This window comes from Podarcis gaigeae (genome assembly GCF_964106915.1).
Source record: "Podarcis gaigeae genome assembly, chromosome: 12".
NCBI classification, from domain to species: Eukaryota; Metazoa; Chordata; class Lepidosauria; order Squamata; family Lacertidae; genus Podarcis; species Podarcis gaigeae.
This window is the reverse complement of record NC_139688.1, coordinates 38,201,736-38,224,731: the sequence shown is the minus strand read 5'-3', so window position 1 is coordinate 38,224,731 and position 22,996 is coordinate 38,201,736. Positions and strand designations below refer to the sequence as shown.

The 22,996-nt window shown below is 42.5% G+C and overlaps 1 protein-coding gene across 2 annotated transcripts in view; it reads right to left on the bottom strand.

Moving 5' to 3' along the window:
- CHN2 (chimerin 2) overlaps positions 1 to 22,996 on the bottom strand; it is a 146,952-nt gene that overhangs the window by 80,020 nt on the left and 43,936 nt on the right. The window contains exons 2-3 of one of the 2 annotated variants that reach the window (XM_083705989.1): positions 13,238 to 13,276; positions 4,213 to 4,268 (exon numbers count right to left, since the gene is read on the bottom strand). In XM_083705989.1, coding sequence (XP_083562115.1) covers positions 4,213 to 4,268; positions 13,238 to 13,276 — 95 coding nt within the window. Of the gene's footprint in view, positions 1 to 4,212; positions 4,269 to 5,901; positions 6,245 to 13,237; positions 13,277 to 22,996 lie in introns of those variants that run through there. The other variant, XM_083705990.1, reaches the window with a different exon arrangement.

The following is a 22,996-nucleotide window of genomic DNA, read 5'->3' as shown; positions in this document are numbered from 1 at the left end:
GGAGAACTAGCATCCCTTCGGAGGTAACTGAAGTCAGGGCAGAAAGGAGAGAGAGTCCCCCACCTCCAACCTACGTTGCTGTCCTGGCTCTCACTGGAGGAAGAACGCAATCTCAAATTGCAGTATCTACCAAAATCTTTAATTTTCAGATCAGTAGAGTACACAGGCAAAGTTCAAAGACATCATAGGTGCTACATATGGCTAGACAAGCTAAGACATTGACCCAACCAGCAACACACCCCCTACAAACCTTGTTATATGGGAATGGGGCAGGCACAACTTAGGATGGCAATTGAGGCTGTTCCTGAAACTGGGCATGCAAGCAGGCACTCCTCTGAGAAGCGTGGGTCTTCCCTGTCTGTTCATGCCTGTGCTGGTGTCTTCTTCATGACCTCGGCAACAGAGGATGTGTCAATGTCTTCTGGGGAGCGGATATGGGACAGGCTGGGCAGCCACCTCCTCTGAAGAACTGGGGAGCCAGAAACGGCAACTCCAGAGTTGGCACTACATTCAGAGTGACTGAGTTGAAGGTGGGCCTTGGTGATCTTGGAGGAAAGGCTGTATGGGTGCCTGGGAGACTGATGGGGAGATTACATGGAGTGAGGGGACCCCCCCTCCCCCACTAGGTGTGTTCTATGATCCTCCTTCCTAAGCAGCTCCTCAAGTCCCCATGACTCTGGTTTGGTATGTCCTGTCCTAGCCCACTGGAACCTCCTTAGGTTCTTCTGTGAGCAGCTCATTCCTCCACCTTCTTTGTCTGACCAGCCCCATCACTCAGGGACCATGACAGTTCTCACCGTTCGGCTCCCCCTCTGTTTCTTCCTCCTTCTCCTGAGCACCTGCCAATCCACACCTGATCCCAAAGCTTCTGCAGGGCTCATGACATCAGTAGCTAAAGCCTTTCACTCTGTTTGGAATCTTCAGCTTAATATTTCCTTCTTGACTTACTGGGTCAAGTACAAAGAACCTTAACTACTATAGGTTTAGGGATGCTGCTTTGTGGCTATTGCTTATTTGAAGGGTGAAGTCCTGTGAAAATGAGGACATGTATATACATACTTCCTCCACGTGTTCTAGAACTCCTGCTTTCAAATGTCATTCTGGACAGGCAGCACAAACCAAATGCCAACTGAGATTTGCTTTGCCTGTACGTCTCTTATGTAAAACATTACTTGAGGACATAGAATGATTCAGGACCATTTCACATCAAATCATGTATTATCCATTTAAATCCACGAATAAATATTCCATCCTTAGATGTGAACAACCGGGGAACAAAACATCGATGGCTGAGTCTCTTATTTAGATTTATGTCTCCCAAGTCAAAATCCAATATTTTATATTATCTTTTACTGAATTTTACATGAACTAAAGGAATTCCTAGATGCTTTAGCACCACAGTGAGAATATTACAAGCCAAAAAGATACCATAGTAATCTTCAAGCTCTTGTTTTACAGCTAGGCTTTCAGGAAAATCTAAGCAGAAAACAGAGGAACATTTCACATTTACATATGCTAAACCCCTTCATACATTACTACTTGTATTTATTTATACTTTGAAGATTTCTGCATATTACATCCAGCTGAAAAATAAACGGGCACTTATGAATAAAAATCCCATTCCCATTTCATACAGAATTAAGAGCAGAGGATGGTAAAATGTTTTGCTTTTCCCCAAGCTATCACATATTTTACTATCTTTACTAGCAATAGTGTTTTCTAAAACTGTAATTAGAATTAAGAACAATGAGCAAAGTAATTAGCTGACATATTTCTCTGCATAATAGTCCGGTTTAGGAAGTGCATGCTTTGTATGCACCAGGGACAGTTTATTCAAATTTGCCATTGTAGTGAACACTGTTTTGTTGAATAATTGTTAGCAATTTCTGAAAATATCCAGCAGAGAGAGACTTCCAATACCGATTTAGCATTATGCCAAACCAATAAGCTGCACGAACATTAAGCTATTCTGTAATGGGAGTTTATACAGGGGGGAATTTGTTCCAAGAGTCACCTACAATGCTCCATTCCTTCAACCATTATGAAATGTGTAAAAGGTAACATTTATATAATTGGGTGGTAGGATAATAATGTTTTAATCTGATATTAATCTCATTGTGTTATCTTTGTTTCTTTTGGGGAGGCAGGTGTTTAACACCAATTTTAAAAAATGGATCTGAGTGTATCTAAGAAATCACAGGCTGGTTAGCTTAACATCATTTCAGGGCCGTCCTTAGCAGATGCGGCGCCGGGGTGCAAATATCCGCCCAGCACCCCCAAATTACCACGGATGGGGGGGGGCAAAGCTGCACACTGCCAGCTATGGGGGGCGCAACTCCCCCCCATGCCGCTGCAGGAAAAGCAATCCCAGCAGAGGCTTGGGAAGGAAGCTACACGCTCGCCAGTGGTCGTGCAGGGAAAGGGGAGGCCGCCAGCAAAGCCGCGCAGCTCCCCCACTCACTGGGGCACCCTTGAGAGGCCAGCGCCCTGGCGCAACGCACCACTAAGCCCTATGGGAAAGACGTCTCTGCATCATTTCAGGGAGAATTGGTGGAAAACGTTATTGAAGATAGAATTACCAAGTACAGTGGTACCTCGGGTTACATACGCTTCAGGTTACAGACCCCGCTAACCCAGAAATATTACCTCAGGTTAAGAACTTTGCTTCAGGATGAGAACAGAAATCGTGCTCCGGCGGTGTGGCAGCAGCAGGAGGCCCCATTAGCTAAAGTGGTGCTTCAGGTTAAGAACAGTTTCAGGTTAAGAACAGACCTCCGAAACAAATTAAGTACTTAACCTGAGGTACCACTGTATATAGAAGAACAAGATGAAAATCCCAAGCCAGAGACAACTTCCCAGTTTTTCTCCCCTAGCTTCGTTCATCTTGTGTGTTCCAAAACATTATAGGCTGCTTTATTTCTGAGTCAATCTCAGTATGAGCCACAATGACCTCACTCATCACACTTTATGGTACACCAACAAGTCTCATGGCACACATGGAAATGCACTGAGTATACTGTGCAAAGGCGACTCTGCTTTATAGTATTGCTTCTGGCTATTCTTGCTTGCTAGCAAACATGAAGAAACGTGTCCTTAAAAACGACTAAAAATCAAGAGACAACTAGAGGAGCTTCAAGCACATTTGAACCACACAGCTTCTTCCCAGGAGAAAGAGAAGCGCTCTCTCCCTCCCTTCTCCTGGAGAACTCTGCTGCAGTGGGTGTGCCCTTCCCACCTGCAGAAAACAAAAGAATTGCTTTTAAGCCTGACAACTGAGGAGCTTATTCATGAACAGATCTGCTACTGGGAAGGGCTCCTGCTTGATGCTGGAAACTGCTCTTTCCAACCGGCAGATTTGCTCTGCAGGTGATGCATCGACTGGGACAGGTCTATTTCAGGAGGAAGACTAGGGAGTCCTCTCTGCTCAGAGCTACTGAAGCATCAGACTGAGCTGCTTATCCACTTGAAATGTGTGTTTCTCAGTTAGCACCTCTGATAGTTACAGCAGATCTGTGTCTTCAATCAGGAACACTTCCGGTGACCTTCATAAGGCCTATACAGACATCACCGGGAACATCCTAGGGACAAAACCAAGATCAGCAGCTTCATCTCAGATGTTGTGCAATGAGGGTGAGCCATACCTAGTACACCATCATGGGAATAAAACTGGTCAGAAACAAAGAACTCTGTTAGAAACTTCAGGAAACCAAACTGGGAGACAGCCAGTAAATGCACGGCCTTATCTATTCTTACATACTGTCTTTGTGCTTTAGACTTGTAGGGAGAATGACCGCATGCTATTAATTCAATATTCTGTCTACGCTATTCTAAAACATTTGTCAAAATGCATATTTTAAGATGACAAACAGGGTTTGTGAAGCTGATGGAAGACTTGCTGGGGGGGGTAGGAAATCGCGCTTCATTTATGGCAGAAATAAACACAAAGATACACAACACTTTGATGAACACAAACATAGTACTGAAAACATCTTAATAATATTAATCACTTAAAGCTTAGAATTTATAACAAACACCAACTGGTGTTTTTATAATGTTTACCTTGTAATTTTTTAAAAACAGAGCGCTTTTGAATCTTTTGTGTGGATGACAATATATAGATCACATCCTGCACACATAAAATGTGAAGACCAACAGTATCAGTATGATGCTGACCATTCAATTAAAGAAGATGAAGAGAAACTTGAAACTGACCTCTCGAGGACAAATTATTCTCTTGGGACGAGGTGCTTCCTGTTGTAACTGATACACTGTCAAACATAAAAAACACGTTTGTAATTAGAAGGCTGCAATGAATACTAACATTTGCTTAGATAGGCTTAAAGAAGATGCTTCAAACTAAATTCAAATGAAGGGGAAATAGCTGACTTGCAAGGGGTATTATAGAGTATCGCATTTAGGACACAGGTACCTTCCTCCACAGTGAATCTTGATATCATCATCAGTTTTCCTCCTCACCTCTGCTGTCTAGAAAGCTGCCTACTTTTTGGTTGGTTGGTTCATGTGTTGTTAGTACAATTATCCATTTAAAATAACAGAAATTATAATGAATGGTTTAAGATTTTAAAACTTCTTGGAGAAGAGGGAGAGGGTGCTCTGTGAATTCTCAGGCACCTAGGTAAAAAGGTAAAGGACCCAGTTAAGTCCAGTCAAAGGTGACTATGGGGTTGCAGCGCTCATCTCACTTTCAGGCCGAGGGAGCTGGCGTTTGTCCATAGACAGCTTTCCGGGTCATGTGGCCAGCATGACTAAACTGCTTCTGGCACAATGGAACACTGTAACGGAAGGCAGAGTGCATGGAAACACTGTTTATCTTCCTGCCACAGTGGTACCTATTTATCTACTTGCACTGGCATGCTTTCAAACTGCTGGGTTGGCAGGAGCTGGGACAGAGGAATGGGAGCTCACCCTGCCACGCAGATTCGAACCGCCGACCTTCTGATTGGCAAGCCCAAGAGGCTCAGTGGTTTAGACCACAGCGCCACCCACGTCTAGTCAATCAGTGCTCTGTACAGCTACTTTTGCATAAAACTGGCAGAAGTTATTCCCGTGAGGCTGCTCCTCAAGTGAAAATAGCCATGCATGTGACAACAATATGACAAATGAGTTTCCCCAAATGGGGGTGATTTCTGTTTTTATGCACATCTTTTCTACACATGGAAATGTGGAAATTAGTCAGAGAAACGTAAGCCTATCTTTAAAAATTGCTACACATTTTAGATTTGCTATTGGTACTAGCACCATCCATTCCAACAAATCTATTGACCAAAATTTTATATGTAGACTTCTGCTTGCCATGGTGGAAACTTGTGAGGTGTTGGCTTGCAAGGCTTCCGCTGTGCTGAACACACCACATCATGTGGCGTTGCCTTTAAATGCCCATGGCAGGGTTCATATTAATGACTGGGGTGGATCTACACACAAAGAAAAAAACACTATGGAAAATCGCATAGAGATGTTTTTTGCTCTCTAACGCCATCTGGTGTTGCATGTTTATAACACATTCAAAACACTGTTTTTTGACTAATCCAACTGAGTCTTAGGTGTGTATGTACTTGTGTATTGTTTGCAAGCCCAGGTGCAGGGAGAACGTGGCTGGTGAAACCTGAAGAAAGAAGTGATGTGCCATACCTGTTCCATTAGCACTGACCTATCTCTGATAATCCTAAAAAGCATAATGGTTAATCAAAAAGGGTATAGCTTACTGCTGGGAGTCAAGTTTGCCTAGTCTTCCTAACTGTAGCTATTCCACCTAATTCTGTGGAATTCGAAGGTGATGTTAAATTGATTAGATGAGGCTGCTTCTGGTCTATACAATTTCATATGTGGACACTTTTCATTTATTTGTATTGGGCATTATCCAACTAGCACCCACAACATTACCCAAATGTACTCTTGCAAATGGATGTGATTGTACTTCTGCGAAATTTCCCGTGATATGGCTTTGAAGTGCCACAAAATCCTGCGAAACCAGTTTGTGCGGGGACTGCAATGGGCCACACAGCGGGACGCACAAAATAAACATCTGCTCCCTGAGAAGTAGCAGCTGTACGTTGCCCTGTGCAAGTCTCTTTGAAGGCCCTGCCTTGCCACATTCTTTTGATTTCTTTCCAGTCGGCAGTTCACCACTTGAGACAAAAATGCTTGGCTGCAGGTAAAACAGCGGAAGGACCGGGTAGCTCAGGGGGTAGAGCATCTGCTTTGCATACATAGAGAAGGTTCTTCATTCAATTCCCATCATGTCTAGTTAGGGCTGGAAATGTCCACTGCCTGAAACCCTGCAGAGCCACTGCCAGCCAGAGAAGACATTATTGGACTACATGGACCAATGATCGGACTCAGTATAAAGAAGCTTCCTATGTTCCTAACATGTTTGCTGGTGTTGTTTAGTCATTCAGTCATATCCAACTCTTCGTGACCCCATGGACCAGAGCACGCCAGGCATTCCTGTCTTCCACTGCCTCCCGCAGTTTGGTCAAACTCATGCTGGTAGCTTCGAGAACACTGCCCAACCATCTTGTCCTCTGTCGTCCCCTTCTCCTTGTGCCCTCCATCTTTCCCAACATCAGGGTCTTTTCCAGGGAGTCTTCTCTTCTCATGAGGTGGCCAAAGTATTGGAGCCTCAGCTTCACAATCTGTACTTCCAGTGAGCACTCAGGGCTGATTTCCTTCAGAATGGATAGGTTTGATCTTCTTGCAGTCCATGGGACTCTCAAGAGTCTCCTCCAGCACCAGAATTCAAAAGCATCAATTCTTTGGCGATCAGCCTTCTTTATGGCCCAGCTCTCACTTCCATACATCACTACTGGGAAAACCATAGCTTTAACTATATGGACCTAACATGTAGGAAGCAGGTAAAACTAAAGGAAGTAAAATGTATTAAAATATACATGTCCTGTACTTAAAAAAAGAAAAAGACAGAGACACACACCCCAACAACCCCTTTTTCAGCTTAGTTCCATCAGTATTCTAATACACATACAGAATAAGGAATATTGGTGCGGACAGGCGTACAATAGTATATTCTATTACCGTATTGTACTACTAATACATACTAGTTGCCTATAGCGATAACAAGACACGTATTCTAAAAGCTGTTTAATACTTTTACAACCCTGCATTCTTCTCCCTATATCCTTCGCTCACTTTTCAGCTCCTTCCCCCCTTGCTCTCCCAGAGCTATTTACAGCTTCTGCTCTAACGATCTTATGTCAGTAAGTGAGCTGGTCAGTAATAAGGCAAGTAAATGAAATACATTAGAAAATTACTTTGGTCAGCAAAGATTTTTAAGCATTATGGAAGAAGCAGGTCTTAAGGGAATATACAAGTGAGAAAAGGGGTAGCTTTCTCTGCAGCCCAGACAAGTCTACAATTTATTTCAAATGTGGGCATTCTGTATACAAGCATATTACCATATTTGTAGTCAACTTCTGATCCAGTAGCAGCAGACTAAAACTTACAAATGTTTGTGGTCAGCATCATGGCAACAGAGACAGATGCATGCTTAGCATTTATATGTTTCCCCATTAAATTCCTGAAGTGTTTCACTAACATTGTATTGCAAGTCTGGCATCTAATGACTGTATGAATCATGATTTGAACTAGAGATTTCAAGCTCATAAGCACATGCCCTTAAGCAGCAAACCATAGCACAATGAAATAGAAGTGAGCTGTAGGGTTTAGTTACAAGTGGAAAAGGTCAATTTTCTAGTAATTGCATTGAATTTCATAACTGGGGTGGTGGTGGTGCAGAATAGCCAAGCTGGCGGTTCTTTATTCCCCAGCTAAGTATGAGCAGAGCATAAATCACTCCAGAATTTCAGGCATGGCTTACAATGGGCTTGGTGTGGCATCACCTGAACTTAGGCAGGTAAGAGGATAGCATTGGGAAAGCCTAATGGCAGTGAAGGCTTAATTTTAAAGCAGCCATTGTTGCTGGGAAACCTGGTAATTGTACAATTTCATTTGGTTCAATGGACTGCAGGATGCTCCACTGCTGTTGAAAGTCTGGGAATGGTAGGATGAAATGAACACTGTCACCAGCCTTCAGTGCAACCACAGCTTTCCTTTCAAGGTATGTTTGAGAAGAGGTAAAAGGCAAAGGACCTCTGGACAGTTAAGTCCAGTCAAAGGTGACAATGGGGTTATGGCACTCATCTCACTTTTCAGGCCAAGAGAGCAGTCGTCTGTCTGCAGACAATTTTCTGGACCATGTGGCCAGCATGACTAAACCACTTCTGGCACCATGGAACACCGTGATGGAAAACAGAGTGCACAGAAACGCTGTTTACCTTCCTATCGCAGTGATACCTATTTATCTATTTGCGCTGATATGCTTTCAAATTGCTAGGTTGGCAGAAGCTGGGACAGAGCAACGGGAGCTCTGTGGGTTCAAACAGGCTCAGTAGTTCAGACCACAACGCCACACGTTTCCCAGTTTGAGAAGAGGGGAACAGCAACAGCAGGTTTAATTCTCCCAAGCACTATTCCCAAGAACTAACTCTTGAGAAAACCCTGAACTTTCTCCAGGTGTTTTCTGAGAATGCTTTGAAAAACCGAGCCAATTATGAATCGAACTGGAGGGAGCTTGCACATCCCTAATTAAGTGAGTCAAAAACAGGAAATGATCAGCATGAGGTGTGTTATTGCTGTACGCTGCAGTCAAGTCTTTTGACTAGCCTGAGGGCCAAACAACTCATTGCACACAAATACGTGTACAGAAGAACCCAGATGTCATTTTAAAAAACACAGTTTTCGGAGAATAAGATTTGGAGCAGTAAAGCAAGTGAAAGGGAATGTGTTACTCTTCCCTTGCTCATCATTCCTCTGCTCCAAATTGTCCTGGCAGTGAATTTTCACACACCAATGGGGTTCAAGTGATTTGAATCCCAATGGGGAAAAGGCCCTTCACAAAGAGCCACAGAACAGGGAAGGGCTATGCGCATCTTTTGTCACCATTCTAAACTCCCTTTTATAATGCATGTTCAATGTGTAGCAAGCCTCTGATAGGGCGCACTGACACAAACATGCAGTGAACAACATGCTGCTATACCCATTCACGTGACAGCAGTTGCTTTAAAGAAAGGAAATCTAGCAAGCTGGTAGAGGCAGCCTGATACCAGCTTGGTCATTCGATAAGAGCCAAGTTGCTCAGACTGGAGCAGTGATGTTGCTGAGTTTGGAAATGACCACCTGTCACTACAGAAACAATGAATGACTTCACATTATGGCTAGGGGCACCATAATCTCAGGACATTACAAACTGAATCAATTCCCCTTTAACTTGAATGGCAACAACACCCAAGGAAGGGGAGATGCAAAAAAGAGGGTTGCTCCTTGGTAAATTGTATGCATGGCCAACTAAATATCTGGCCTGTGGCCCCTTTACAAGAAACAGTTATGATGCAGGGGGCAGCTTCTGGAGAGCTGGCTCTGAGGTATGACCGGAGAAGTTTGTTACTACCTTATGCAGGCTCTCAAGCCACTTCAAAAATCAATTTTGTTCTACCACTAGCTCAGCTTGTAGTGAGTTCCTATATAAATGGCAGAATTCAACACATGGTGTCAGAAGATTGATGGGCCATGACCGTCATGCAGAGCAATGTAAGAAATGTGCAACACAGATGCCTTACTGAGAAGAAGCTCAGTGCAAAGAATCCTGAAAATGTAGCTTACCAGTTTCATCACTTTCCAAGGCATTTGGAGACTTGGCAGAAGTCCTGCATGTAGGCACAAAAATTCTAAAGGCACTAGTATAGGGTGGGAGAGACCTGTCTTGGCACCAGCACACAACATCACAAGCCAGCAGTGCAATGTGGTTGCTAAACAAACTAATGCAATCTCAAGCTACATTAGCAGAAGCACGGTGCCCGATCATGGAAAACAATAGTTCCACTCTATTTGCATTAGTCAAGCCACATCTGGAGTACTGAGCCCAATTCTGGGCACCAATCGCACTAGGAAGAACATAGACAAAGTGGGATTGGCCCAGAGAAGGGCAACCAGGATGGAGGAACTAAATCTTAGGTGGAACAGTTCAAAGATCTGGGGACGTTTAGCCTGGAAAGAACAGATTATGGGGAGGCATGATGGCATTCAAATACCTGAAAGGCTGTTATGCATAAAAGGTTGTTGTTGTTGTTGCTGCTGCTGCTGTTGTTGCTGTTGCAATTTATTACCTACCCTGAGGTCCCAGGGCAGGTTACAACCATTAAAACACAACATTAAAAATAGTGCAAAGCACTACTAAAATTAAAGAAATAAGGCGGGCCCTAGAAAGGTACATCTCAAGTGCCAAAAGCTGGCTGGTTCTCTTTTACTCCCATATGGCTAATTGAAGGATTGTATTTCCTCATTGCCTGGGCTATGAGTTCTTTAGGGAAGCTCTTCTCTTGGTCCCACCACCCATATAGGCAACGCTTGGTAGGGACATGGGAGAAGGCCTCCTTGGCAGCTGCTCCCAGACTTTGGAACTCCATCCCTGGAGAAGCTAGACTGGCCCCCCTCTTGTCTTTTCACTGGCAGATGAATATTTTCCTGTTCCAACAGGCTTTTCGAAATTGACTGTTTTAATGAGGGGGCTGTTGCTGTACTGTTTTCGTTGTGTGTGTGTGTGTGTGTATAGATAGCTATATATAGAGATAGAGATATGTGTAGTGCTTAATTTTTTAAAAACCTAGGGGTTGTTTTAGCTGTTCTTATTTTATCTGCAAGCTGCCTTGAGTCCCTGCCAAGGGGAAAGGTAGAGAGTGAATGAATGAATGAATGAATGAATGAATGAATAAGTCTTTGCAGGGTGGTCAGGACTAGAACTACTGGGTGAATATTGCATGGAAGCAGATTTCAGGGAAACGTTAAAATTAACTTCTTAATGGTAACAGCTGATTGCCCAAGCAACACTTGCAAAGTGGTGGGCTCTTTCTGTGCAGAGGTTGCGCAGCTGTCCACCAAGAATGCCATAATTGCATCCTTCACTGCAGATCTTGCATGAAGCAAAGGCTTGGACTAGGAAGACCTCCATGGTCCCTTCCAACTTTTACGATTCTACAATTCTGCATGGTATTTCAGCTAGGAACTCCTTGTGGATAAAGCTTTGCATCTAATTTAAGTTTTTTTAAAAAGCAACCCTTTCCTTCATGCCTCTCCCCCTATCTGTTGCTTCTGGAAGGTTAGTTTCAAGGAAAGGGAAGGAGAAAGGTATACTGAATGGTTGTGATTTCTGTGAGCCCCCAGATAACATTCAGAAAGAACTATTACAAAGTGAGTCTCAGGGAACTGAGCCATCTCTGATGAGGTGAAATGCAACTGATTGGTCCTCTGCGTCACCTGACAATTATGGAAGGGTAAGTCTCTGTAACTCATTGCGGCTAACAAGATTGTTGGTGTCTAACTGATTTTATACGTTTTAACTGTACTTTTTTAGTACTGCCATGTTTGCTGTATTAGCTTTTGAATTGTGGTGCTGGAGGAGACTCTTGAGAGTCCCATAGACTGCAAAAAGATCAAACCTAACCATTCTTAAGGAAATCAGCCCTGAGTGCTCACTGGAAGGACAAATCCTGAAGCTGAGGTTTGTGGGTAAGCTGTTGGGTAAGATTGAGGGCACAAGAAGAAGGGGACGACAGAAGACGAGATGGTTGGACAGTGTTATAGAAGCGACCAACATGAATTTGGCGAAACTCCGGGAGGCAGTGGAAGACAGGAATGCCTGGCGTGCTCTGGTCCATGGGGTCACAAAGAGTCGGACACGACTAAACAACTAAACAACAACAATGTTTGCTGTCCTGGGTTCCTTTGGAGGAAGAGCAACATAAAACAACAACAACCATCACAGCAGATAGCAGCCCAGTAGAAACAGTGGCTCAGAGCCTAAGACAGTTGTGTCTAGCTGCTAGAGTTCCCAATTTGAGACCAATGGCGCTTTACCATATAGTCTCAGTCCGCTCTCAGACTGGTCTCCAGCCCAACAATCTGTGTTTGCAATGTCACTGTACATGAGAAATAACGTAAAAACAACATGGCATCTGAACTAGGGCTCAAGGGTAGCATGTGTGGGTGACAATAGTATTTGTAGATTAGAGGTGAATCCAACAAGCTCTAAAGCTGACAGGCATGGCATCTGGATTCAGTCTTTGAAAACTTATCCTGTATATTCCATGCTTTCAAATTCTTCATTTTGAATGTGGCTTTCTCCAGCACTAAATATATGATTGACATCCTATTCAATATTCCTTTGGAAGTGGGAGTAAAACAACAACCAGGTTCCCAGAAACTTGTCTTGAATTAATGGTCCAACTACAACCAAAGTTAAGAAAAACATGAAGGTCCACTGCAGTTTTTGCCTTGCCACATGGGAAAATGAATGAGGCTTACACACACACACACACACACACACACACACACAATAAATTCTTGACAACAGATTGGCAGCATCCTTTTTCTGTTTCAGCAGTACATATAATTAAAACATATACACCATGTGATCTCTTAAGTCTCTAATGACAGACTGTTGTGTTAGCAAGAACAATAAAACGAGCTTTTAAGGGCTGTTCTTAGAATCATGTCAGGACCTGCCCTTGGAGTAAATCTCTCTTTTTTTTCTCTGCCTGCACTCCTGCGCCAGGGATTTTGTGCTGCACCTTTAGTCAATCAACACACTCTTTGTCGCATCTGTTGGTTCCATTTCTGTTTCTCTGACTTTTATGTCCAGTTAATAAGCACCTACGTAATGGCAGTGGCTTAGACAGGTCACCCAACCCATTTCAAAGCAGCTATTCCAAAACTGATGTTTCTTGGCTTTGGCAGGTGGTTAGCGAATGTGGAGCAAGAAGAAATCCCAGCAACTACGTGCAATGCAATCCTATCTGGATGCAATGGGACTTATTCTCAGATAAGTGTGTATAAGATTGTTGCTCTATTCTAATTTCATGCCACAAGGCAAGCACCCTATACTTAGAAATCCCTTACAGATGCCTTTCTAGTCTCTTAAAACCCACTGATAATTCTTCCACGCCTTCTCTAGATAGCTTTTAACCTTACTAAAATTGTTATTTTAAAAAGATAAATTTGACTTGGAACTTAAGCATCTGCTCCCATGGTTCCTCTTATCAGTGTTCATTTCCTTTAGGTTCCTCAAATCATACACAATGCCCTTCCAAAGTCTCCCATGATAGGTCCCCTGCCCTCCTCCCACCCCCAAATTCCAGTTTCTGATACTCACGGTATGATTTCCATATTGGGGGCTGATACTCTTCGGCATCTAAAATAGGGACAAAAGAAAAAAGCAGTCAACCAAAAGCTCAGTGAACCATTTGGCATGTAACTCCTATACAGAACTGAAGAGTACCATTGAATTTAGCGTAATATGTGATATCCCCTCCCCGCAATATTTGCCATTTCATAGGAGTTGTGTAGGTACCCTGTCACAGATGCAAACCAATGCAAACATCCACAGGGGACTGTAAATCCACTGCTGCTCCCTAAACAGGGCTGCCTTCAGATGTCTTCTAAAAGTCTGGTAGTTGTTGTTCTCTTTGACATTTGGTGGGAGGGCGTTCCACAGGGCAGGTGCCACTACCAAGAAGGCCCTCTGCCTGGTTCCCTGTAATAAGAAATTTAACTGGGAGAGGATCCCGTGCGTCAGATTATGAAACCTACACCTCCTCCGTCCATTTCCCCCATGTGTCCAAGGAAAGGAACGGGATGGAGAGCATGAAGCCCCATGGATACAGAGAAACTACCCTGCAAAATAGAGGAAACTGTATACTGGCTGAACAACCCTCCAATACACAGCAGGTAGTAGCAGTGCCCCTTCTCACAATGTGATGATGCAGGTTCTTGTGAGGGTTCCCTGTGGGCCACAAATCCTGAAATCGTTTGGGGGTTTTTTAACCAGGGCATACTCCACGATATACCTGTGAAGTACAACTACCTTTGTAGACAAACACCAAACACTTTATTTTACCTATTGACTCTGTTATTATTCGGAATACGTGAGTCGACATATATGGAGCAGAAAGAAGAAGAAGAAGAGTTTGGATTTGATATCCCGCTTTATCACTACCCGAAGGAGTCTCAAAGCGGCTAACATTCTCCTTTCCCTTCCTCCCCCACAACAAACACTCTGTGAGGTGAGTGAGACTGAGAGACTTCAAAGAAGTGTGACTGGCCCAAGGTCACCCAGCAGCTGCATGTGGAGGAGCGGGGAAGCGAACCCGGTTCCCCAGATTAGAGACTACCGCTCTTAACCACTACACCACACTGGCTCTCAGGAAGTCACAGGCAAAATACCAATACCTACAGTATTGTATCTATAGCGGATGAGCATGCCTTGTTTTGATGACCACATCCTGTCCATGAACCCAAGGTCATAGACATCAGGGGGAAGGTGGGAGAGGCCACGGAACGTGGATTGGAAGAACATTTAAACTTCTGTAGCTGCTCACATTTACACTCATGCATAAGCACCCAGTTTACTTTGCTTCAGCAAAGGTGGCCATTTATTTCTGCTATGGCATCCTATAGGCTGCTTTTGTAACGTGTATCATTATAATGATAAATACAATGACCGAGTAGACTGTATCATTAATCTAGAAACAATATGCAGGTTAATTAAAACAATCTGATGTTTTCTATTCCTATGCTACTTATGGTAATGAAAAATCCAAGCACATTTCCTGAGCTCACACATATTTGTGCATTATATTTACCTACATACACAGTCGGTATGCCGTGCAAGTGATTAACTGCACTGTGCTTTTAAAAATGAGACTATGCATTTGAGGCAATAAACTCTAGCAATATATAGATACATTTATCATCTACTCCTCCACACAATTCTCCAACCACTTAACTCTCAAAACAATCACTTTAACACTAGACCGCTCTGGCTGAGGCTTTCTACATTTCTTATAGCCAATGTCTAACATAATTCTGTTTCCCTAATATTGGGATGTATCATTAATTTGCAAAATGGATATACTTAAAATAAATGCAGAGTTAACCATATTTCATCAATAATTCTAAATGCTATACACTGCAAGCTTGATTGCATCTGGTGTTGCTACTGTTCATTCAACTGATCTTACGTTTATCATTATGGCTTCTTTCTATACAAATAAGCTGTTTCACAGCAATGTTTAATACTGTTTGTTGCATCTATCCTTCGAAGTAAGGACGGATGGCCAGAAATGACTCCCCCCCCCCTCCTAATACCCATGTCTGTGGCATTGGATGCTTATTAAATTATTTTATTAACATCAGCTTTGATCATAGTAACTAGATAATCTGGTACCGGTATGTAAAGACAAATGCGCTGACACATTGTAGAAGTAAAACACTTGTTTTCCTTTGCAGTACTCCTGCTTGATCCACACTTTCATTTGCAATCTTACTTCAGGAAACAAGCCAAGTACAATGCTATTATGAAGCCGAAAGAGGTTGCCTTTTTAAGCTAATGAGCATTAAAAGGAAGACGGAATTTTATGAGACTCTCACATTCATATTAAAGTAAACATGTGGGAAACTAATAAAAAAAAGGGCTGGTTTGATGAGCAAATGGCTGGAAGAGTTTTATCTGTATTTTCATATTCTGCTGCAACAGAAAATCAAGACTGTTGGAAAGCTACGTTTGTGAAGATTTGCAACTGCGACACGAATAAACTTTCTGTAAAGCAAAAAAACAGAACTGCGCATACATAGCTGATACTAAGATGGGAATAGCGACAAATGACACAACTTAATTCTGTTACCATCCTGTTGTGATATATTATTTTTATTATTGTAAGCAGCCTTGAGAATGCTTAGAAAGAAGGGCAGCGCAGAAAACTGCTCCATGTCGCTGCCATTGATGCCAAGAGTAGGTGATACCACAATGCTCAGTAGTAATGAACACATCAGACAAATGGTGGCATGACACCCTCTTACTTGGAACCTGAACTTACTTCAGAGTAAGCACGAATAGGCTATAAAGGTTGATAAATGTGCAGCATGTGTGAATGCTGAGTGCAAGTGGTATGTAAATGACACACGCTTGGACTACTGCAATGCTCTCTGCGTGGGGCTACCTTTGAAGGTGACTCGGAAACTACAACTAATCCAGAATGTGGCAGCTAGACTGGTGACTGGGAGTGGCTGCCGAGACCACATAACACCGGTTTTCATTGGCTCCCAGTACGTTTCCGATCACAATTCAAAGTGTTGGTGCTGACCTTTAAAGTCCTAAACGGCCTTGGCCCAGTATACCTGAAGGAGCATCTCCACCCCCATCGTCCAGCCCAGACACTGAGGTCCAGCTCCGAGGGCCTTCTGGCGGTTCCTTCATTGAGAGAAGTGAGGTTACAGGGAACGAGGCAGAGGGCCTTCTCGGTAGTGGCACCCGCCCTGTGGAATGCCCTCCCATCAGATGTCAAGGAATTAAACAACTATCTGACTTTTAGAAGACAGCTGAAGGCGCTCCTGTTTAGGGAAGTTTTTAATGTTTGATGTTTTATTGTGTTTTTAATATTCTGTTGGGAGCCGCCCAGAGTGGCTGGGGAAACCTAGCCAGGTGGGAGGGGTATAAACAATAAATTGATGGTGGTGGTGGTGGTGGTGGTGGTGATGATGAATGTATGGGCATGCATATGCATCCTTGCTGAAGCTGTCTAATTTTAACATTGCTGGTCTGCTGCTCATTGGCATGCATTCACCATGTGTCTCCAACTGTTCACCTTCACACCTCATGATGTTTAGCACTGCAAACACCAGCATACACACAGTCCTGATTACTATGTGTATGTGCGTGGAATGGTTTCTGATAAAGTACTAAAGGAAACAAAAAAAAAAGACGTCCATAGATACCTGCTTATTATTTCCCATCCACTTCAAAATGCTCTGAATTAGCATACAGTGGCATTTGCTTTGAAAGGCAATTATATTCTGAACAATTAAATCATAAGTGAATTGTTTGCTTTACGCTGTGTACTGAACCACTTACCAATTACTGGTGTTTACTATCCCAGTCTTATCGGGACAATCAGCGCAATACATTAAAAATGGCAACTGCTTTAATCCTTTTGTTTGTGTTAGGCTCTCTCATGTATGCATACATTTTACTATCTTAAATCACCAGTCAGAGAGAAAGAGAGAGTTGCTATTATGTCGGAAGATTGTTTGGGGTATGCATTTGCTACTCTTTGTTTGTTTGATTACTAGTATTTGAAGTATCCTTTCAGAAAGGTGTTCAAACTTTTCCAAAGGGTAAATAACATCAGATGAAAGGAACATTCTTGAAACATCCTTGGAAAAAGTCAAGCTGCATCTCACTGGAGTACAAAATGGAGAACGCTATAATTAATAATAATAGAGGGAATATAAAATCACTACTTGAACAGCCTATAGGCCCAATAACTTTATTACTTCTGCTGATATATCTTGCTCCCCCTGGGATCTTTTGGTCCCAGGTAGGCTTGAAGAATGGCGGGACAAGAATCTTGTTATCATGCCCTGGTGGAGCCAAAGTCTCTGAGGGAGGGAGAAGTAGGATCTTGATTTCGGGAAGATAGTTGCTTTTCAGCAAGCCAGTTTCTGGGCCATTTGAGAACCTTGGCGGAAGGACAATTTTAAAATGGAATAAACAATATGATGACCTGACCAAGGGAGAAGGAGAAACCGTGGACCAGAGAGCAAAAATGTGGTTCAGGCAAGTATGGAGAGTGAAGAAAGGGAATGAGAGAGTTATTAGAGCGAGGAACCTGGCAAAATAGGCAGGGTGAAGTGAGGAAATTATCGTGACCTGAATACAGTGAAATGCTTTGCTGCCAAAAGTCGGCTAGCAGGAAGGGGAAATTTATATAGGGATAGGAAAGGGCACAAATAATCATGGATTGGGATGCAGCAAGGCAAAGAGCCAGTAAAATGACTTGAGTCCAAGGAGTCTAATGGCTTTCCACAAGGATGCAGCTGCTCAGGGACTCCAGCCCAGTTCCTGGAATGCCTGAGATTCAAGCCTGTCAGTGGCCGAGAACCTTGGCAAACATCCATGCACACCAAGAGGCTTTGTTCATTACTCCATCTATTTCTGATGTTCATGCTGTTGCTTGGGTAGCCAAAACGAGCCACCCATTAGAAAGCGGAAAGTACCAGCAGACTTGGGGAAACACAAAGGTTTGCAGAAGTACAAAAATAAATGGTGGTGGTGGTGGGAACCAAAGAAACCCCAAAATAACCAAAGGAGGACTCACCGTGCCCAGTGGCTATAGAATATTGACCAGTTCCTGGAGGAATGGAATGGAAAATGGAAAAGAGAGGAACTGGGAGGACTCAACGATGCAACACTTCGTTTCAGGATCACCCTATTCGGTTCTGTTTCTGTTTCTAGAACTTCCCAGAAACAGTATTTATTTAGTGTGTGTAATGATCCCCTCCCAGTGTATTATTTATGCCCTATATACATAATAGATTCCTATACGGCCTAGGACCTTCGTACCTACAGACCGCCTCTCCTGGTATGTCCCACAGAGGAACTTACAGTCTTCAAACAAAAACATCTTGAAGGTCCCAGGCCACAGAGAGGTTAGGCTGGCCTCAACCAAAGCCAGGGCTTTTTTGGCTGTGGCTCCGATCTGGTGGAACGCTCTGTCACAAGAGACTAGGGCCCTGCGGGATTTGACATCTTTCCGCAGGGCCTGTAAGACAGAGCTGTTCCACCAGGCCTTTGGCCAGGGCACAGCCTGACTCCCTCCTTTGGCAATCCTCACAGAACTCTAGCCCAATTGGTTGCCATTAATCTGATAGGAATTAATTTTATAATGAAATGATTTTAGAATGTGTATCATTTTATTGTTGTTGGCCACTCTAAGCCCGGCTTCAGCTGGGGAGGGCGGGATATAAATAATTTTTTAAAATTATTTATTTATTATAGAATTGTAGAGTTGGAAGGGACCCTGAGGATCATCTAGCCCAACCCCCTTGCACTGCAGGAATGTGCAGCTGTCCCTGGCACCCGGAGGGTCCCCTCCCACTGCAGAAAATAGAACTGAAAGAAACAATCTGCTGTAGTTGATAAAATAGGTTGCTGCCTGTGGCTGGTTGCAGGGTGTGGGTGCCCACAGCAATTTCTCTGCTTTGCAAATGTGGCTATGGGCCTCATTTGGCAACCCTTGGCTTAAATAAAGTATGGGCATTTATTCGAACAACCATGCTCCACCTTACTGTAGAAATGTTTTCTGAAGAGCGCTATCTCAAATTGTAAAAAGTCTACATATCTGACTACATAAAATATTGGACAGAACAGCTTACATGAAACAAATTGAACAGGGGAAGGTTCATGGGTGTTTTGTACTTCTTTTTAAAAATAGTTTTTATTGATTTTTACATGTTTATCTTCATCACAATAGCATCATCTCGAATATAAACACAAAACCAAATAACCCCCTCCCCACTACAACTTCCCTCAACTTCCTCTTCTAGTTTGTTGCATAATAGTTTCCCTGTTTTTTTGGTTATATCTTAATATTGTATTCTCTAAATTAGATCCTTTCTTTATTCTGCTTGGTAATTTATTGTCTGGCCACATAAAATATCAGGCAGAACAGCATACATCAGTGATGGCCAAACTCGGCCCTCCAGATGTTTTGGGACTACAATTCCCATCATCTCTGACCACTGGTCCTGCTAGCTAGGGATCATGGGAGTTGTAGTCCCCAAACAGCTGGAGGGCCAAGTTTGACCATCACTTGCTTACATGAAACAAATTGAACAGGGGAAGGTTTGTGGATGTTCTGTACTTCTAAAGTGGGTTTTCCTTTTGGGGTGGGGAGTATGTGCATAGCAAAAGTGCTCTCATATCTCAAATCCTGGCAGTGATGCTTCTCCAGTAACTTGTGTTTAGGTAGCAGCAGAACTTCACGACGAGTGTACTTCCAGTCCTGAACAGCCGGTACTTTAGGTCATATTTTTCCCCAATGCATCTTTGTTGTTACAGTGACACAGCAATGTGGTCAAATCTGATTGGCTATGTGCATGACATCATTTGTAGAAAGACAAAGATGCACCCAAGTAGTAGCCAACTGGGGCAGTGAACAATGAGCTTGCATGAATAGAGATCTTCTCCCCCTTGTTTTCATACCAAAGCTTCGTTTTTCGTGCCAAACACGTTAGCCTCCAAACATTTGGCACCACTCAACCATAGGACAGAAAGAGGAAAACCAAACTCCGTAACACTTTGAAATTATTGTGCTAACCTTCCCCCCAAAAGTATCAACTTTGTGACAATTGAAATTGACAAACCACTGAGCAAGAAATGCTATGAAAATATTTTCATAATTCATTGTCAAGCACGGCTGATTTTTCACAGCTAAGAGCAACCAGTCTCTATAGCATATACATGCTGCTAATAGTTTTTAATGCAAAAATCAGAATTATAATATATCTTATTCTATTAATTCATTTTAATATACAAGTTAATTTAATAAAAAAAGTTTATGAACAAATTATATTGTGTTTGCCGTCTGCTAATCCCACAGGAAGATATGAGGAATCTGCACCCTAATGGGCTCGAGCTTATCGTAAGATGATATAAAAATTCCTGCTTAATCTTGTGATTAGGATTTCACAAAATCTCAAAATATTATATGGAAGAAAACGATTACATTTAGTAAACTTTGCTCTTATTTACTGTATGAAATGTGGTTTGAATTAAAAAGGAAGAATTCCTGAAAAGTATTCCAAACTGAACACAACTTCTCTCCCAATGTTCACATTCAGATGTACAGAATCTGTACAGAATCATCCTGAGAATTAGAGCGTAAGTTAGAATTTGTTTAAGCATACCTTACAGTTTACACATGGTTCAATCCACCTATCAATTAGAAATTAGAAATTAGAAATTGGGACCAAATCTACAGGCTTCAAAAGTAAATGTGGAACCACAAATACAACTATTGTATAATTTCCAGGGAACTCCATGCTTTCACATTTTTAGAGTGCCCTAGCAGCAACTGACCAAAAATGATCACAGGGAATATTTCAATTAGAAACGCTGTTGCAGGAACGGTTCCAGTTTCTGCAACGTAGTCATAAGTTAACAAAATGTCCATTTATTTGCCTAAGGGAAATTGATATGTTCCCTGAAAACTTATTAACCTTTAGCAAAATCCAAACCACTGCTTTCACTCACTCAATTGTGCCTGACACATGTCATTTTATCATCTCTGTCACTGGGAACATGTTCACTTCTCCCACTAGTCAAGGGTAAATGAGGTGATCCAATCTTGTTCCTATAACTGACTGAGAAAAGCAATGCACAGCCTTGGAAAACCCTGACCTGAATAGCTCTTACACTCAATCTTACCTAAATGTACAGCAGGCTTATTCACTACCAATTTGCAAATATAATGAAATGCATTCAACTTGGAGAAAAGAAACTGGGCTGCTGTATTCCGCACGCTACAAACAAACAGGAGCTAAAAGAGAAAAAAAGGAGGGAATTCAACTCACGAGAAATCAGCCATACAATGATCAACATTCTATACTCAAAACAACCCTTCTACAAGTATGGAGTGAAAAACTCTACTGGCAAACAGGTGTAGGAAAAAAATCACCCAAAACAAGAATACACTGCATCACCAAAAAAGACAGCAACATAACATTCTCCTCCACATAAATAACCTCAGAATTTATGGAATTTTACTCCAACCTATACATTTCCCACAACCCACCAGAGGAGGAAATAAAAAAATTCCTAGCAAGACTGACCATGCCAACCTTAACTGATGAAGAAGATTCATGGACAGTCCTATTACACCAGAGGAAATAGATACTGTCCTCATAAACCTGAAACGACTCAAAGCCCCAGGCCCAGAAGGCTTTACAGCAGAATTCTATAAGCAATTCAAAAAAACCCTGATGCCCTACATGACCTGCCTATTTAACAGCATCATAAAAGGGGGCCCCATTCATAAAACCTGTATCTCCTCCAAAATAGTCTCTATTCCAAAACCACTCAAAGACAGCCTCAAAGTAGAATCATACCACCCGATCTCATTAATAAACCAAGACTACAAGATATTCACATTAATCTTGGCTAATTGCCTAAAAAAAATTCCTAAGCAAATTAATAGCCCCAGACCAGACTTGCTTTGTCCCTGGCCGCAATATAACAGACCCCATTAGAAAACTACTAAATCTGATCGAACACAGCATGGCAACTAACCTCCCACTGACAATTAAGTCCCTATACATCCTCAAAGCTTTTGATTGCCTAGAATGGAAATGCCTATTAGCAGTATTAACTAACATGAAATTTGGTCCCAACTTCTTACAAACCCTCAAACAAATCTACTCCCAAGCCTCAGCAAAATGCGGAACTAACAATATGGACTCTAATATCATAGCAATTCAAAGCAGTAACTAGGCGCTTGGCAACCTCCGAAAACCTTCTCCTAACAACAAACGGACATGGCAAAGGGATGGTATCCACAATATACAAAATACTGCTACAAAATCCCACAACCCCCCTCGACATAATTAAAAAACAAAGGGAGGACAACATAGGCTATGGAATTAACCCCACCCAATGGATTGGAATGTGGTCTAACCTCCCTTAAATCCACCTCAGCTTAAAAAAAACAACTCACCCTGAAATTCAGTTTCAGATGGTACCTAACACCACGGAAACTAGCGCTGATATGCCCAGAAGCCTCATCAAAATGCTGGAGAAGCTGCACCTCCATAGGCACATACCTCCACATGTGGTGGGAATGTCCCAAAATCCAACTCTTCTGGACATCAGTCATATAGGAAATATGCAAAATAACTAAGCAAGTATTAGAAGCCACCCAAGAATTGGCCCTACTGAACATCTTCTAAGATAATAATGCCCACTCACATAAAGAGCTCATAACCCACCTACTCTCAGCAGGCAGAAACATCATAGCCAGACACTGGAGAGACCTGTCAAGAGTAAAATAAAACTGCTCCCAAACAAGCCACTAGCCAG